Raw genomic sequence first — 17,915 nt, 5'->3', positions numbered from 1 at the left:
CTCCAGGACCATTGGACATAACAAATGGACCTTTATTCTCTGGCTTCTCTTTAGTCATTAGCATTTATTTATGTATTAATAATCCATCTATTATCTATTATCAGTTTACTGTCCTAAGATGGTTCTAAAGGGTTCACACAGTGAGTACTTGTTGGCTTGTGTGGGAAGGGTCAACTTTCAACATAATAAATAAGAGTATTAAATATGACATCATATAACAGATATATTTTCTGAACTAATATATGATATATGGGTTAACAGTTATGACCAGGGTGGGAAACGCACTAATACATCTGTTCGACTGGGTATTCTGAAACAGCTCCAGACATTTTTGAAATATTTCAGTTTTTATGTTGCAGTAAGGGCAACATTCATTGATGCACATTACGTTCAAGGAATTTAAGGCTGCCACTGAAGGAATAAGCATATTTCAGGCTTTGAATCAGTGTACTCAAAATGTTCCAACTGCCCCTCAGGAGACAGAACTACCAAGGGAACTCCCAGGTTTGGGGCTTCCCCTCTTCTGTGGTGCACCCATAGATTCTGACTCATGTATCAATGTCCAATACATGCATTAGACCCCCTCCCCTTTTCATTTTTAATCTGCCCAAATCCTTGCAAACTAGTGTTACTGCTCAAGAGCTGGAGGGACCGAAAACTGACCTGAAGGATCAGAGCAAAGCTTTTGAGTGGGTAGATAATTCCCTCTTTAGCCCCCGTCAGCTGTCCTCCGGGCTGGGATGGAGACGTGAGCGATAAAGCAAAGCTAGCCCCATCTGGCAGAAAACACAAAATGAGCTAATAGAAACGGAATGAATTCACTATATGTATGTATGTATGTATGTATGTATGTATGTATGTATGTGTGTGTGTATGTTCTTTGTATTGTTCAAAGAACTTCCACACGTCCAATCTTCTCCATACCTTTATCGTATTAACATATCTTTTCAATGGATTCAATGGATGAACTACCCTTTAATGAATGAACTTTCAGTGCATGTTTTTGCCTTTTCTTACTGTGTCTGTGATAATCCGCTGACACATTCAGCCCCTCACCCCTCCACTTTTTTATTAGACTTTTAAACAACTCAACATCTGAAGCTAAAACTGAAACGTAAAGCTTGTACATACACAGCAAATGACTTGAGAGGAACAACACTAAAGTTGGACTCTCTCTCTCTCTCTCTCTCTCTCTCTCTCTCTCTTTCTCTTTTTGAGAGCTTTGCATTTTGGAATTGTGCTTTGTAATGACACTGTACATCTTTCAGATGATATCCTGGTGGCTGTGTCTACAGCTTGTGATGGATTGTTTCCTAACTTTAAATATGGCCATTTCAACCAAATTAAATGTGGCTAGTTTGTCTGCTGCCTTTGGTTTAGTCGCTGATTAATCCAGATACTTCATCTGGTACACTGAAAATGTTTCTGGCGTTGGCTAGCAAATCCATTATTGTATCAGCAAGCGTAGTGTCTGCTAGTACAGTAACATCAGTTGATTTGCTTTGCAAGTAAGGATGTCCTGATGGTACAGACTCAAACGTGGATTAAATATGTATCTGGCTCATTATTTTTCAGGAGCTTCTCGATCCATACTGAAGGCCACAGGTTATTAGTGGCAGCGGAAATGATATGACAAAACACAGTCTGGACAGGATTCGATTTTATTTTAGTCAGTTCCGATCCATTAAAACATGTCCAGACTGGTGATCCTTGGGATTGCTTGGGACATTGGGACTAGCAAGAACGTAGCTCACAATAAAAGGGGGAAAAAAAAGCCGATTTTGGTTCTGGTGTTCTTACAACATTAATGTATGTGTAAGGTAACAGTAATACTACAGTTCAGTCCAAGAGAAAGACACGCTAACATCAGCAGTCAGTCAGTTGCCACTTTCTTAGTTACTCCTAATGCAGGCTCATACAACAGCTTATAATGTCCAGTTTTTGTTTTTTGTTTTTTTATGTTGTCCACCCCATCTGTATCCGTGTGGGTCAGCTAAATAACTTCCTGTGCAATAATAATAATGATAATCCATGACTGTTAGTTTTAGCTAGGTCTAGGTGTATGTAATAAACTGGCATGTGTATATTCATATTAACATTTAAAACAATGCCTCCTCCAAAAATGACACAGAATGGAGGCCTCTTGAGGCCCCTGTTACTTACAGTGTCAGTGACTCTATTGCCCCCTATTGCCCCAATTGAGGAATAATACACGATAAATTGACACTGGGCCCAATTTCATCTTTACTTGAAGGCTTATCTGCTGCTGTTTCGAGTGGTGCCCTAACCTATCTGTTAGCCCTAATGGAGGCCAATATATAGATAAGTGTGTCTTGGCAGGAAAATCAATATCGATGTGGCCCCTGATGGTTTTTGAGTTAAAGTGCTTTGTTTTCTGCCAGTGCCTCGAAACAAAGAGGCCGTGGGCCCGTCTATTAACAATTCCCAGTCAACCTTGAGACAGAGTCGCGGACAGAGACAGATAGAAATAGAAATAGACGGACAGGAGAGTGGTGGTGGTGGTGGAGGGTGGCAGCATTGGTACCAACATCACTAGAGCGTTAGATTTGGTGGAGGATAGAAAAGCATCATCAATGGAGCAAGGGCAAGAGCTTGGAAGAAGAGTGTGATGGGGTGTAACGAGACAGATGGGCTATGTATGGCCAAAATAATCTTCCAATTCTAAGAAAATAATGTCATTAGAAAAGTGTATTTTGCCAACAAAAGTGGCTGGGTTAAGAAAAAACTGCTGTTTGTTTCCTGTGTCCAGTAAACGCAGTTCAGTGCTAAATATGTTGCAGTTATGTACACAGCACATTTTTTGTGAATATAATTTTATTAATTGAAATGAAAACAAGCGTCATCTTGCAGTTTTCTAATTTCAGTAATAGTACATATGGGCTGAAAATAATACACAATCAGAGCTGAACACGGTGTGAATACAAATGCTAAATGTTGCTCGTGCTCTCCAAATAAATATTACCAGTGTTTTGCTAGTTAAGATATAAAAACTCATACTGCAAAGAAATTAGGTAGACATCAATAGCAAGATACATTCCCTTTCCAAAACAAACAATTCAGTTCAGCTACCCTCAGCTTATTTCTAAAAGTATAGTCCTTTGGCAGGAGGAAACATACCTAGATTTTTGTATAAAAATAAATATACCATTTGCTAACAGTATCACAGTTGCCAGGTTAGTTGAGTTAGCTGGTGTGAGTGAATGTGCTGACGTACTAGCTAGCTTTGACTAAATGTTACCAGGCACATGTGGTGCATATTCAGTGTTTACATGGGTTACATCACATTTAATTAACTGGAGCTGAATGTAAGATACGTAACATAAAAGTGACCCAAGTCAGATTATTTCTTTCTTTTTTGCTGTTGACAGCAGGAACATCTCAAATCACACTGAATACGACCTTCTGTAATTCTGATTTGGTCACATGTGATCCACATTAGATACAGGTCTGAGTTTTTAGTAATGCAGCCTCAGTGGGAACAGTTGTATCAATCATTCCATCCGGTCGACTCTTTGAGTCACTGTAGCGATCGATTTGCGCTCACGCAGGAAACTTAAGGAACCGTGCGAGTGACCCTGTTCAAACTGCGAGTGCTAATGTGAACAGCAACACCATCAACAAATTGGCGCGGGCTAACACCTTGCAGCTGTTAAATAATCGGAGTTGTACAAACATAAGAATGGAAAACCTCTCAAAACTATTCCATGAAATATGGAACAAATGGGGAAAACATGAGCGTGATATCTGAACAACAAAACAAAAACACATCCCTTTAAAACACAAGCAAGCAATCACTCTTCATCCTTTGCTCTCCTGCAGCAGCTTAATGCAAGCAATCGGAGAAACGTGTTTAGATATATGCTAATTATAAAACATGTAATGGTAGCATAAAGTTTATTTAGCAGACGCAAACACACAAGAAACATTGTTTACTTTAATGAAGCATTTACACCTTTTGCTGTGAGGAGTGAAATCCTTTAGTATAAATGTCCATTATTCATTGGTAGACTGACCTGGGGGGTTCTTTGTGGGGACTAGTCATGAAACATGTAAAAGTCATTGAGCAAAGTTGTAATCTTGAGCTATACAAATAAAATTGACTGGGGTATAAAATAAAAAGTGAATCAAGGTCCTTATACATATGCTTCATGCCGGACAAACAGAAATCAAACTGAAAACCTTTCTAAAAATGGCCCATGACAACTTGTAAGCAGAAGTGATTCTTCAATTTCTTTTCAAAAGCAAGCAGTGAAAACATCATTCTTTTCAAAATTGTAATCAGATTTTATCGTTCACTTGTTACTCAGTTTGTATATGTCATTTATTTATATATTTTTGTCTATATTAGTTTTTATAACATTCGATACATTCTGAGTGTTAACTATAGTTTCTTTTTTCCTTGCATTACTTTTAGTTCAGTTTGACTTTGTGTACATGTCACAGCTCTGTCAGTGTTAATGCTAACTAACTAGTGTTTTTTCTGTGTCAAACCAATCGCTGTCACTACATCTTATAATGTAAATTATTTTCTGTGTACCACTGAATGATTTATTCTGGGTGGTGCTACCAGTTACCTGTGTTTTTCAATGGCTTCCATGAACCAGCCTGACTTTACATTTTGTGTATAATAGAAACCTACAGCTTAGAGTAGCCACAAAGAACTTTTAGGTAGGCAACAGCTTATGTGACATTTTCTTCATTTATGAGGCATTTTAATGCGGAGTGAAACTCTCAATTTGCAGTTTGTGCGTCAGCCAGATGTTGTGCGGTGTATGTGCGTTTAACTGTACATCTGTGTCAGTCTCTCTGGTTAACTAGGAAGCAGAGGACTCTGGGCCGGGAGTCTGGGAGAGCAGTGGTGGCTCCAAAGACGCAGAAGGAAATGAGCTTGACACCGATGGACTCGAGTGAGGGACAGCGGGTTGCGTGGTCTCCATGGCAACAGCCGACACCATGGAGCACTCGTACCCTCTGTTGTGTTTGGACAATGTTCCCGCCTCCTCAGACACTGGGTTGTCACCTGGCAAAAAAAGAACTCTTTAGAAATGTAATCAGGATGAAAATATGAAGATACAGAAAGATGAATAATTACACAGTGTGAAAAGCTGAATATGGGTTTACCTGTTTCTGAAGAGCAGGATGGACAGACAGCTCTCCTGGGACAGCCCATGGCAGGGATGACCATTCCCTCCACACCATTCTCTACCACCATGTAGAACTGTACATTCATACAGTAATTCATTAAGGTTTATGAGCTTCTATACACATTTCTAGAACTTTAGCTCCATTGGTTATGTTGCTGTCTTCAAAGAACCAAGTTGGAGTACAGTCATACGTGGTTAACTGGTGACTTTTTGTACTTAAAGATGCATTTGTGAGAGCTTGGTGATGGTGGTCTTACCCGAGGCACACTGGTGGTCGTGGTCTCTGACACGCTCTCATCTGTCACGCTGGTCTCACTCACATCATCCACTGAGGGTTGTTTGTGGAAGAATTTCCTGGTTCTGCGTGGAAGACAGTAAAAGCACACATGCAGTATTCCAGTTAATGTATTCATCTCAAGGGTCCTCGAGGCAACATTCATTTTACTTTAATTTCAGTTTACATGCAATTATTAGCAGACTCATGTGGCATTTACATGGTTATCAAGTCACAGAGGTGGTGCCCTTGCAGGAAAATGATGCATTCAAATTCAGCATAGTAGGAAATATAAAATTGGACTGTGCTCTCAACGTTCCCAGTAATTCCCGGCACATTTACGTGCACACGCATACAGTATATACGGTAAAACTGCGCAACAGATGTGACAGTTGCTTTCTGTGTGCCTTATGTCTTTACAGCCTACTTGCTGACCAGAAGAGATACATTTAGGTTTGGTGATAAACTACCCAAAGGGCTGTGTGTGTGTCTTTTTAGCGTATTTGTTTGCATGTTTGAGCCTAAAAAGACAGCATGAGACGGAGGTTGAGTTTTGTTTAGCCCATATCACTACTTCTGTGTGCGTTGCAGAGGAAACTAAACCACCAAACTCAAAAACTGCGTAAGTGCACTTGCAGTCAAGTGCAGAAGGCAATTTGAGACAGAGCTATTGGCGGCCATGTAGCGTTTCCACTGGGGTCATACCTCAGCGGCTCCATTTTGTAGCTGAGAAATGACCTATTTTTATGTGTAATTGCTGTAGAACAAGCTAAACCAAGCATGTAATTGAAAGCGTGCCACTTCCACAGGGGAAGCAGGACTCCAAACGTTAGGGTGTAGTAGGTGTGGGGGGGGTGTGTGCTTTGTGAGTCAAAAGAGTGGAGAATGCCAACAGCCTTGTCCATAAGCCAGCGAAACAACCGTAAAACAAATCAGCTACTTAGAGACAGCTCAGGTGGAAATAAAAGGGAGGAGGGATTTCAGCGCATACTTTATGTATGCTCCTCTCTCAGCTAACCACGGTTGCATGCTCCATTCGTTCCACATGTGATCTGCTCCCCGACCCTCCGCTGTCACGCTGAGACACCGACATTACACGGCTCATGCCACCCTGGGTTTGATAGACACCTCTAAACGCTGTCAGCTCATTCATTGCTGGAACGGCTCCTCCCTGGCTATCTGTGCTGCGCTGTGCTTCCAGTGTCCAGGAGGTTAAACACAACACTGCTGATTATACATCATTATTGCAGTGCATACACCAGCACGCACATCGACGTATGTGCAGATGAACGTAGAAAAAGTCTCCCCAGGTTCCAGCTGCTGGAACCTTCTTGTTTGTGTTCTCGTTGTTGTTCTTATTATTTTTCTCAGCCAAAAGTGTTTGAAAAAACCGACCCAGAAAGACCTAGGTTGGTAGGTGGGTTGCAAATTGCACCCCTACTAACTTTTTTTAGTATTTTTCTTTATTTTATTTTTTTTCAGTGTTATCACCATCCTTTTGAATGTTGTAAACGTTTTCATTTTAAACAGACAGAAAAGGTATGACTAGAATTCTTTTTGGCTCATTAGTTTTGCTTTATAATAGTTTCAGGGAAAACCAATTGGAAAATGTGCTACATTATGGAATGTAGTTTTGAGCAAATGGTTAAAATTTTCCTTGGAATATTTCAGCAGAGGAGATTTCCCAGGTGTACCTTTTTTACATGACTGTACATTCCTTGTATCTTTCACTGTAAATCCAACATCATCTTCTTGTTTGATTAGATTTCCCGTCTTTCTCCACACATTTCCTCTGCAGCTCATTTTTTATCTTCCCCTCCTTTCTTCCATACATTGTCCTTTCTAAACTTTTCCTTTTCCTTCCAATCTTATATATATATTTTGTTTTCACCTTTTTGCTTACTTTTTTGCCTTTCTTTCTCATTGTTTCCTCCCTCATTCCCTTCATTATGCCTTGCCATTTGTTCCTTTTCTCCAGTCTCTACTTTCTTTTTCCTTTCAACTCTTGACAAATATTTCCCCTGTTGCTCCTCCCTTCCTCATTTCCAAATGGAAAATTTCCCTTTCCTTTTTTCGTACTCCCTCTCTTCAATTACCCTTTCTTACATTTTACATTGTAGATTTGTATGCATTCACCACATCTTGTTTCTCACCCGTAGCAGTAGGTGACACAGGCAGCGATGGAGAGCAGGGAAACGAGGACCACCATGCAGGCCGCAATTACCACGTTTCTTCTCTTCTCCTCCTCAGCCTGCTGAAGATCCCACCACTCCAGGTCGCTGAACTGACAGCGCTCCCCCATGTAGCCTGATACACAACTGCAACAGGTTCAACAAAGTCACAGTCTAAAGTCAGACTTATTATTTCTTAAAAGTAAATACCAGCCATTTATTTTTTTATTTACAGGCATAAATAGAAAAAGGCAAACATCATCAGAATATATTATTGAGCAAGTAAGAACGTACTTACAAGATTTCAACAATGCTAAATTATTTTAAAAAAATAATAATTTTCAAGATTTCAGTAATCACAAAATTAACAGCAAAATACAGTTAATTTTAAATAATTTTTTTAAATACATTTTTTTTTAAATAATAATTTGTTGATAAACTAAATAGTTAGTAGTAGAGTTGAATGCTGAAACAATGTCGTCAAACTATAGAACAAATGTAAATGTCTTTTGTTCAGCCCCCATTAGAGCTTGATGTAAGCATATCATTGACGCCCTTAATATATATATATATTTTGTTTGTAGAATAGTTTATGTCGCATATGTATGTATGAAAAGGTCAAATTCTTAATCCTCTGTCCTATAGCCTTCTCTGTGAGTGGAGCCAAGAGGTAGTGGCTTTAATCATGGAACAATAGTGACATCTACTGCTTCTCAGCTGTAGTAACATGAGACATAAGCTGATCAAAATGCAACACCATACAGCAATGTGGTGTGAAGTGTTCTCATACTATCTAATATGTTCTAATGATGGCCTTTTAAGATGGAATTTTATTCCAAATGTTTGTAAAGTGCTGCGTGAAAAGGAAAATACTTCCCAGAGATCATTTAAATATTCTCCTGATGATAGTTTGAGTTACTGCATATTTTGCAGTGCAACTTCTATCTTAAAATAACAAAGAGAAGCTTATAATGGAACTCATCTACAACAAAACGAGATGATCATTTTGAGAAAGTGAGCATCACAAGATATCAGTAAACTGTTAAACGTGGAGGTCAGGGGTCCTCCTGAGGGGTTACAAAAGAGGGTTTGTTTACTTGCAAGCATAGGACTCCATTTCAGGAAAGTAGAAGCAGACACCCTGGTACAGACAGTAGGATTCATGGGTGGAGGGGCAAGTCTGTACTGAGTTACTGTTGTGGTGTCGGGTGGTGACATCAGCAGGACTACCAGTTGTTACCCATGGCGATGTGGTCTCCAACTCTTGAGATGATTAGGGATGGGATTTCATTAATTAGACAAATATACAGTATGGTACTGTTACTTTTAATACCTTTATCCATAGTCTGCTCTTTACAATACTGCTCCTCCTTCCAGAGGACTCATATAATAGAAGTACATAGGGGTTATATTACATAGCAGTAATGAGATACTTTGGATGTACTAGTGTTGGATGTAAGCCTCCACTTTACTTATTTTCTGCCTAATCTCTCACCTCTTAAATGGTACATGGTAAAGCAAAAACACTTGTGTGGTTGTGCGTGGTTTCATTGACATTTTTACTAATATTCTAATTGTAATAACTAGTGCTGAAAAATTGTATGTGCAGTAAATAACTGAGATGCACCTTGGCATGTCTTCCCATTGCCGTGGTATCCAGCCTGGCACTTGCAGAGATGCTTCCCCAAAGTATTTTGGCATTCTGCATTGTTGTCACACTTGTGTGTTCCTTGTTTACACTCATCAATATCTAAACAAAAGGAGAAAATACACAAAATGTCACTGTACTCAGTATAATAGATTTACAATTTAGATTTTTCTTTAAGTTCCTTTATAACTGGGCCTGCACTTGTCAATGTTAACTGTGTTGTTTTATCCTTCAGATTAGTTGACACATGACTTCTGATTACTACATACAGACAAACCTAGCAGACACTAAAATAGCTCTGCAAAAGAAATAATCAGAATTTTTGGAAGACTTAATTTTGAGACGTTTTAGGCATTTTGGCCGTAGCTCCTGTCATTAAGGTTTATCTTTAATATTTTGGTTATCTATTACTCCAGAGCAGCTCTGCCTCTGTTAAATGTTTTTTATATCTAAAATGATTCTTTCATTCATTCCCATTGCTGTCACCTATGCCACAGCATAATGCAAAATGTACAATTTAAACCCCCGCTACAGTAAATGAGATAAAGCTGTCCGTATCAAATGTAATCCCATGAGCTTTTTTCAGGATGTTTCGTCATCCCTAGACAGGAACAGAAACAGAAATACTCACCCACACACAACTGTCCATCACCTGTAAAACCTTCTAGACATAGACAGGTTGGGCTGCCAGCATTCACCAGGCACTGTGCATTTACATCACAGCGAAGTGAGTAACACTCATTCTGGTCTGACGGAGAAGGGGACATATGGAATCATAACATTTAGTTAGAGTAAGATCTTAAATTGGAAGAACTACCAGTCATTTAAAGGTATACTGTTTACCTGAAACCATCTTGTCTGTGAAGAGCGTTGTCTCCGTGCCTACATCAGAGTCTAAATCAGCCTCCGCTTTATCACTGGACAGGTCAGGTGTTGTCAGGGGAGTGCCCTCATCATTGAATGTTTTGTTTTTGAGAGACGTTACTTCAGTGGATTCACGGTCTCCAGATTCTACACAGTGAGTTCATATAGTTAACCTGAACATCCATTATTGGACAGTTTTACTCAATAGCCTATACAGAAGCGCCTTAAGTAAAATGGCTTAAAGTGAGTCACCTGCTGTTCCATTCGAAGCATCTGCAAGCAAGCAGCTTTTTCTATCAGTTGTTAAGACGTAGCGTGGCAGACAGGAGCAGTGGGCGAATCCCAGTATGCTTTCGCACACCTGGGCACAACCTCCATTCAGGTGAAGGCAAACGTCCGCTCCTGAGGATGCACAGTGACAATTAAAAGCTCAATCATGAATTTTTAGGATGAGTGGAACTTATTTTGTTGTTGCTAGCCTGCACAGTATTTACTAATATATATGTGGTAGAAAGACAACAGTCACTTGTCATAATGTACTTTCAACTTGAGAGCATTTTGTAATCCTTCCTTTTATCTTGCTTGTGCTAGAGTTGCTACATGTGGTATTTATAACCCTCAGTGTATGATTTCTGAGCATCCCTGTTGTCTCTGTACCTGGTTTAGCAAGGGGATGCACCACCACTATGGATGCTGGTTGGACCATGTGGCCATGGATACGTTGCAGCTTTTTCCCAGTCCACTTGTGTACGCTCCTCAGCTGCTGGTGCTCCCAATCAGATATCCACAACCTGTCCTCAAATACTGCGAGGTCGAAAGGTCGGCCTGGGTGAATCAGAATTGAGCGAAAGAAGAGTGCTGTTCATTAAGTGCTTCAGGGTGAGTACTTTTGTGCATCTTGTGTTCATATTATCTTAGACACTACTGTGAAGGCAAGGACAGGTTAAAGCAGGAACATATTTGAGTGACGTTTCAAGGCAATAGGCAGTTACCTGGGAACATCACTGAATGAGAGAATGAATTAGAGCATATACAAAATTTTAATCTCTTCCCCTTCGATGGCTGCTTTAGGACATCTTAGATTCAGTTGTTATGTTCTATGCTGCAATATTGAAATCCAACATTTTCTCTATACAGTGAATTTGTGTATGTGTCACAGAAGCCTCACCTACTTGGTTCTCTAACAGGACCTGTCGATCTGAACCATCCAGTGCAGAAGTCTCCACCAGGCCGCTGCTCTGATCGCACCAGAACAGGCGATCAGCGGTGAAATCGATGGTCAGACCACTTGGTGTCACAAGGTTGGTGCTAGCAATGACTACACGGTCTTTCCCTTCCAAAGAGGCACTTTCCACGACAGGCTGGGCGCCTATATCAGTCCAGAACAACTTCCTCAAAAAGTAAAAAAAAAAGAGCATTGTAAATTAGGCATAGGGGTTTTATTAATCCCAGAGAACCTGTAGTGTGTCCATCCAGAACTCCCTGTGGCACTGTAATAACCGGCTCCCACTTAGCTACAATGCTAATGTTGCTAGCAGTAGATCTCTACGGTTCAGAGACTCAAACAATACAAGGCCAACTTGTTATCGTACAGTTCTGGATTTTTTTGAAACACAAGTAAATAGTCTTTCGTCCATTTTCTATCACTTCTAGCAGTGGTCATCAGTTATCTGCACCCACAAAGGTCAGCCAAGCCCATTCTGTATGCACTGCTGATCTCAGACTAACAAAACTAAACTATCATGCACATACAGCCACACTCACTTTGCCAAAGGATGAACAGCGATTCCTCTTGGTTTTTCCAGCCCTGTGCTTACAATGGTTTCCCTGTTCAGTCCAGTCAAGGTACTGCACTCAACAGTTGACTGGCTGGAGGACAAAAGTAAACAATTATTAAACTGAAAACCAAAAACACATTCAATTTGATAATATTTAGAAACCCAGAGAGTTGCTAACATTTTTATAAAAAACAACTCCAAAAAGCGACATCAGTTAAATGCAGCTCCAGCACATAACCAAACAATCATCATGAACTATCCACAACATTTAGTCTCTGCAAACACCACACACCTTTTATCAGTCCAGTACATCCTGCGGTACACCCAGTCAATTGATAGTCCTTCTGGAGACTCCAATCCATCAGAGACAAGAACTTCTCTGGACCCACCGTTTAAATCAACCCGCTCTATTGTCTTCTGGCTTGTACTAGCAAAGTAAACCTTCAAAATGCATAAAAAACATATATAAGCAAATGCATTTATTATATAAATATACATCTTTATTGCAACTATCAAAGTAGAAAACATTTTTTTAATTGAAGATCGTTAAACCCTAAAGGCCATCAAATTACAGTGTCAGTCCACTAGGTGTCACTAGATGTCTTTGCCAACACTGAAACTGGAAGACTCATGAGGTTAGTATAGTACATAGTCTACTACTACGGCCTCTATTGAAAAATCTGAAACAAAATGGCAATGGAAGATTAGAGGGCTTTTTTTTTTTCATCTTACATTGTTCTGGACAGGGTCGTAGTCTAAACCTATGATTGTTCCTCTGGGCTCCTCCACGAGGGTTTGATCCCCAGTGCCATCAGGATTAATTTGTCGCACATCCACTAGATTGGCAACTAATAGATAAGGTGGTGGTCCTGAAGAAAATATCAAAATGAATATTAAAATGTTATTATATGATCAGATGTACTGTAGTTGATGTAAAACCACTTATGTAGTAATTAGCATTTTACCTTGTAATTTTCACCTCCATTTAATTTACAGAATGTGTTTGTGAAAGAGTAACAACAAGATTAGCTAGATAGTGAATGATAGTGAGAGACTGTTTATCTGTGTCGGCTTATCCACCCAAGCAGCTGACTGCTTTGCCATAGTATGACTCACCAGAAGCAATGCAGCGCTTGCCATCATGGTGGAGCTGGTAGCCAGGCAGACAACCACACTGCCACTTACTAGGGGTGACAGGAGTACAGAGCTGACTGCAGCCCCCTCTGTCTGCAGATGAGCAGCCTGCAACAGCAAAACAAATGTGGTAAACATACACACAGATAAGCTTTCTAACAGGACAACGCGCCATACAGTATATTGATATGAACTTAATTGATGGGGAAATTGAAACTTATAATAAAACCTCTCTATGTCTTCCTCTAGATTGATTCCATCACTTGTTTGATCGTTATCTGATGAGCAGTAATGCAAAGCCACCCTGCACTGCTGGGCTGTAAGGCTTTTGATTCTTGTCACCTCAGTTTGACCACTTTGATTAAAATCTAACTTACAAGACATTTAGGTAAAGGACCAGTGTGTTAACGGTTGCCTGCGAAACACTCAAAAAACGCAAGTGACCCTATGTAGAGCCAGTATTTGGTTTGTATTTTCTGGGCTACTGTAGAAACATGTGGGTTCAACATGGTGGCCTGTGGCGTTTGTCGATAAAAGCAGCTCATTCTAAGGTAATGAAAACTTTATTTTCAAGTGATTTTACACTAATGAAAACATACCCGTGAATCTCATATTGTAGTGTGTTTTATTTATAACAAATGTATTCCTTTATTTTAAAGAAATAAACAAATACACTTTGCTCTATTTGACTATTATGGGAGAAACAGAAATAATCCATATATACCAGTGCAGGCTTGTCCATCCTCTTTTAGTAAAGATCCCTCAGGACACACACAGACAGCACCCTCATCTGTTGTCAGGCATCCATGGCCACACTTGATATTGCCGTCACATGGTGTGATCTCTGATTGTGGAAAGAAAATGTTTATCTTCAAACACTGTTATTTTCCATTGTAACAATAATGGTACAAATCTGATCAATTGAAGCTTAATGAGTTAAACACAAAAAACTAGTTTTTCTAGAAAAGGGAGTTAAATAATGCCATATTGTACAACTGTCTATTGAGGTCCAAGATCAAGCTCAACGGTGATGTTACATGTACAGGGGGTTTTCCAGGTTATTTTGGAGCTCAGCAGGTAGTAGATTCCGAGCGAGCCGGATGAACAATAATCTTCTTAGGCCATTCTCTCGTAAAAACCCTTGTATGAAGTCAACCCTATACCTATTAAAATAGGTGAAAGTATGATAAGAATGTAGTCAAAGGCCACACAGTGGTGAGGGTGATGTAATGTTGGCTCACAGGAGTGTGGTATCTCCTGTACATGTTAATATGGGCCAGGTACACAGAGGCAAGCCATACAGTTACGAATCTAATGTGAAATAGTTACAGTGTCTGTTGCTGTGCCTTTGACTGTTAACTTCTCCCTAGTGGTAGCAGGTAGAAGTATCAGTAAGTAAGTATTGAAATTATAGTAATTAAGTGTTGCAGAAACGAATAAAGTACAATTGAAAAAATATGCCATATCACCAATTAAATACTGCACTATGAACATTAATTGAAGAATACATTATGAGCAAATATGCTAGAAGTTCTGTAAAAACAAATGAATCAATGACAACTTGAGAAAAAAAAATCTACTCTGATTTAAAAATAAAAAATAAAATAATTGAATTGATGAATTGAATCATTAGTTCATTTGTTTCTGTTGAATCAAAAGTAAAAAACACAAGCAGCCCGGCTATAACCTCCTCCATGTAATCTCTGTTGTCATCTCCATTGTCTGGCCTGCTACTTGGCCGCATGTTTTCCTCTGGACCTTGGCAAAGGTTGTCTGCTAAACAGCTTAGACAGACAAAGCTGCTGACCAGATATGTTCCCTATTGCAAATGTCACCTCGTCATCTAATCTTATTGTGTCTGTGAGTCTTCCCTGTTCTCTTGGCCTCATAGCTGTGAGATTAGAAGAGAAGAGATGGATGTGTCCATAATGTATTTTAAGTGTTATAAAGTTAATCACTGTGACACTAAGGTATCAGGACAAAGTAGACAGCAATCCCTAAAAGAAAAAAAAAAGTATAAATAATAAACAAAACAATATCACCAACTAGGACCATTTTACCAGTTTGTTTAACTAAATAAAGATTTACTTTACGTTCCCTCATGACTGCAGTGCATATGTTTGTGTCAAAATATTAGATTGTCTGAGGTATCTGTCACTAAAAAAGATTCTGTTGTTATGCTGGCAGACAACAGACCTGCATTATGGCAGAGAGGAATGACGCAACACTGACTGACGTAGCAAAGCTATACGGAATACCTGGATTAGTATAACAATCAAATGTCTCCAAACAACATATGTTTTTGTATAGTGCGTTTGACCAGTATTACCAGAAAACTGGCTTCAACAGATGTATTGGTCTAACTCTACAATTAAATAGTTAAAAACAACTTGTGATATATGCCTGCTTCCCTCTATCTTATACAGCCCATCTCAGCCCTAGTTGACTTTTAGTGACAAAGTGTCAGTGTTTTGACCCAAGTAACCTAACACACAACTGGCAGGTTGCATATGTCTAGTCTAGTATGTTTAGCATATGACCTATCCTTTTTATTGGCTCTGTAGGGTCAAACTAGTGTCTGGGGGACAAATGCCACCTTTCATAGCACCACAAAGAGAAGAGGATCTAATCTGAAACCAGAGCTACATTCATCATGCTGAGCAAAACAATACAATGTTGCCACTTTTTGAATGAAACCTACATTTTTCTTATCTGTCTTACCTAACTGAACAAGGACAAAAACTGCTTCATGGTATTATATTTAATACTACATTAATGCCAGTTCTCGTTAGTCAAGGGGTTGAGCCAATGTTATTTATAGTGTCAGCATCATCCAGAAGTGCATTTACAATCTTTAAAGGTATAAGTGAAAATGTCTGTTTTAGTATGTCTTTAGTTTCTCACCAGGGGATTTCTGAATCCACAATTCACAGTCATTGCTAAGTGATTTCACTGCTAGCTAGTTTTACTGCTATATAACTTCTTCTCTTAATTCTCAAACTTTGGTATGAGTACCACTGGTGGTATGCAGGCTGCTTCTTGTAGTATACAGAGGAACCTCTGAAATCTATGTTTTTATTAAATAGATTAATTTAAAGACATAATACCGTCAAAATACTACAACATTTCGAATGAAAATACTGTGAGATCGCTGAAATGTCATCTAAAATAAGTTAATAAACAAAGGCATACATCCATGATTAGTTACAAGCTAAAATGTGATAGCAAGATAGTAAGCAGAGTTATAATAAATAGTTCATAAATACTGCAAGCATAGCTGCTAAAGGAAACTATTAGGAAGAGAATGGACCAGAAGTACCTGCTTTACACCAAATTAGTCAGGTTCTTGAATCGGTTCCATTCAGGATTTAACAACAGGTGCTAATTAGGATTAAACCCGCCTCCTGCATGACGTGTCCATATCTGAACAGGGTTGGCTTACACTACTGTATTTTATCATTGGCCATAATGGTGGCACTTGGTGAGCCTAATGTTTACTGAGGTGTTACTCTGTGTAAAAAGTTTAAAAAACACTGTCACACTGTTTATTTTATTTGTGCCATGAATTGGTCATACTAGTAATGAAACCATTATGGAATCAAAACTAGAGTTTTTTTAAGAAAATCAAATAGAATAGTATAAAAAAGAATAGAAATTAGTAATATGTTCAACATAATAACAATAACAAATATATTTCCAGTATACCTTGACATGTCTTCCTGTCTGGTAGGAGGGCATATCCTATAGGGCAGGTACAGAAATAGGAGCCTGGAATGTTTTCACAACCAAGAGAGCAGCCATGGTTCCAGAAGGCACATTCATTCACATCTATGGCACACAGAAAAATAAAGGGATAGAACCTTTTTATGTGGTTTTAGTAGATGCTCTTATTTAAATACCTTGCCATACTTTACTGTATACTGTTGTTTGTGATGGCAAACTTGTGAAACTCATGCTAACTTTGGTAAATTCTATGGCTTCTTTTGCGTTTTTCTTTTTCTCGAATTCTCGATTAAATGGCATAGATACCAACCTTCACAATGAGTGCCTTGCTTATTGAGCGCAAAGCCTTCACTGCACTGGCAAGGCCCCTGCTCGGCTAGACTGGAACACACATCGACACAATTTCCCCTTTGTTCGTCACAACCTGTTCGAAAGGGTTAACAGTCATATATTACCAAAACATTCCCATCGTCAATGGGTCAGGTCTAAAATATTGTAAATATGAGTAGTAAGTAAATACAGTTGTAACCTGGAAATGATGATTGGGAGTCTGCCATTGGCTGGGTGAGGGGATGTACCACCTTAATATCAACCGCAGGTTTTGCCATTGGTTTTATGTTAACACTCAGTGACTCTCCACCAGTGTGCTTGTTTACTTGTCTTATAACCCGAGACGCAGCATCATTGTAGTATAAATGCTCCTGAAAAACTGATATCCCCAGTGACTGAGCCCTGACCAAAGGAAACAAAAACAAGTGTTTATCCCAGTTTGCTTAAAATGACTAACAAAAATAAGAGCAAAAGTAATTAGAATGCAACAACATGCTCACTGAAGTGGGTGATCTATGATGTGCAGGACGTTCCCGTTGTAATCACAAGAGGCAATGGCACTTTCTCCTTGCAGACCAAACTGAACCCAGAACAGCCTCTTCTCCTGTCTGTCAATCGACAGCGCTCTCAGTTGTTCCGACATTTTAATGAGTGTAGTTTTCATCTGACCCGCCACATCATACCGCTGGATACTCGGAATCATCCCACCAGACAGCCAAAAAAGAAACCTGCAAAATATGTGTTTTAAAAGTCAGAAGGGGGTTGCAGTGAAGTATTCCTCACTATTTATACATATATATGTATATGTATATACATAAATATATATAT

The 17,915-nt window shown here is 39.2% G+C and overlaps 1 protein-coding gene across 1 annotated transcript in view; it reads right to left on the bottom strand.

Annotated features, from left to right (window-relative positions):
* Positions 1 to 4,768: 4,768 nt before the first annotated feature.
* The window catches only part of egf (epidermal growth factor), a 14,236-nt gene continuing 1,089 nt past the window's right edge, over positions 4,769 to 17,915 (bottom strand). The window contains exons 3-22 of the mRNA XM_035669502.1: positions 17,588 to 17,815; positions 17,287 to 17,489; positions 17,068 to 17,181; positions 16,740 to 16,862; positions 13,759 to 13,878; positions 13,017 to 13,142; positions 12,633 to 12,769; positions 12,193 to 12,341; positions 11,887 to 11,991; positions 11,291 to 11,514; positions 10,780 to 10,947; positions 10,375 to 10,524; positions 10,102 to 10,269; positions 9,890 to 10,006; positions 9,238 to 9,360; positions 8,708 to 8,873; positions 7,593 to 7,757; positions 5,423 to 5,525; positions 5,143 to 5,239; positions 4,769 to 5,041 (exon numbers count right to left, since the gene is read on the bottom strand). Coding sequence (XP_035525395.1) covers positions 4,836 to 5,041; positions 5,143 to 5,239; positions 5,423 to 5,525; positions 7,593 to 7,757; positions 8,708 to 8,873; positions 9,238 to 9,360; positions 9,890 to 10,006; positions 10,102 to 10,269; positions 10,375 to 10,524; positions 10,780 to 10,947; positions 11,291 to 11,514; positions 11,887 to 11,991; positions 12,193 to 12,341; positions 12,633 to 12,769; positions 13,017 to 13,142; positions 13,759 to 13,878; positions 16,740 to 16,862; positions 17,068 to 17,181; positions 17,287 to 17,489; positions 17,588 to 17,815 — 2,992 coding nt within the window. The 3' untranslated portion in view covers positions 4,769 to 4,835. The remainder of the gene's footprint in view (positions 5,042 to 5,142; positions 5,240 to 5,422; positions 5,526 to 7,592; positions 7,758 to 8,707; positions 8,874 to 9,237; positions 9,361 to 9,889; positions 10,007 to 10,101; positions 10,270 to 10,374; positions 10,525 to 10,779; positions 10,948 to 11,290; positions 11,515 to 11,886; positions 11,992 to 12,192; positions 12,342 to 12,632; positions 12,770 to 13,016; positions 13,143 to 13,758; positions 13,879 to 16,739; positions 16,863 to 17,067; positions 17,182 to 17,286; positions 17,490 to 17,587; positions 17,816 to 17,915) is intronic.

The sequence above is a fragment of the Morone saxatilis genome, unplaced genomic scaffold (assembly GCF_004916995.1).
Source record: "Morone saxatilis isolate NCDOM2014 unplaced genomic scaffold, NCSU_SB_2.0 Contig22, whole genome shotgun sequence".
Taxonomy (NCBI): Eukaryota; Metazoa; Chordata; class Actinopteri; family Moronidae; genus Morone; species Morone saxatilis.
This window is presented reverse-complemented; position numbering and strand designations above follow the sequence as displayed.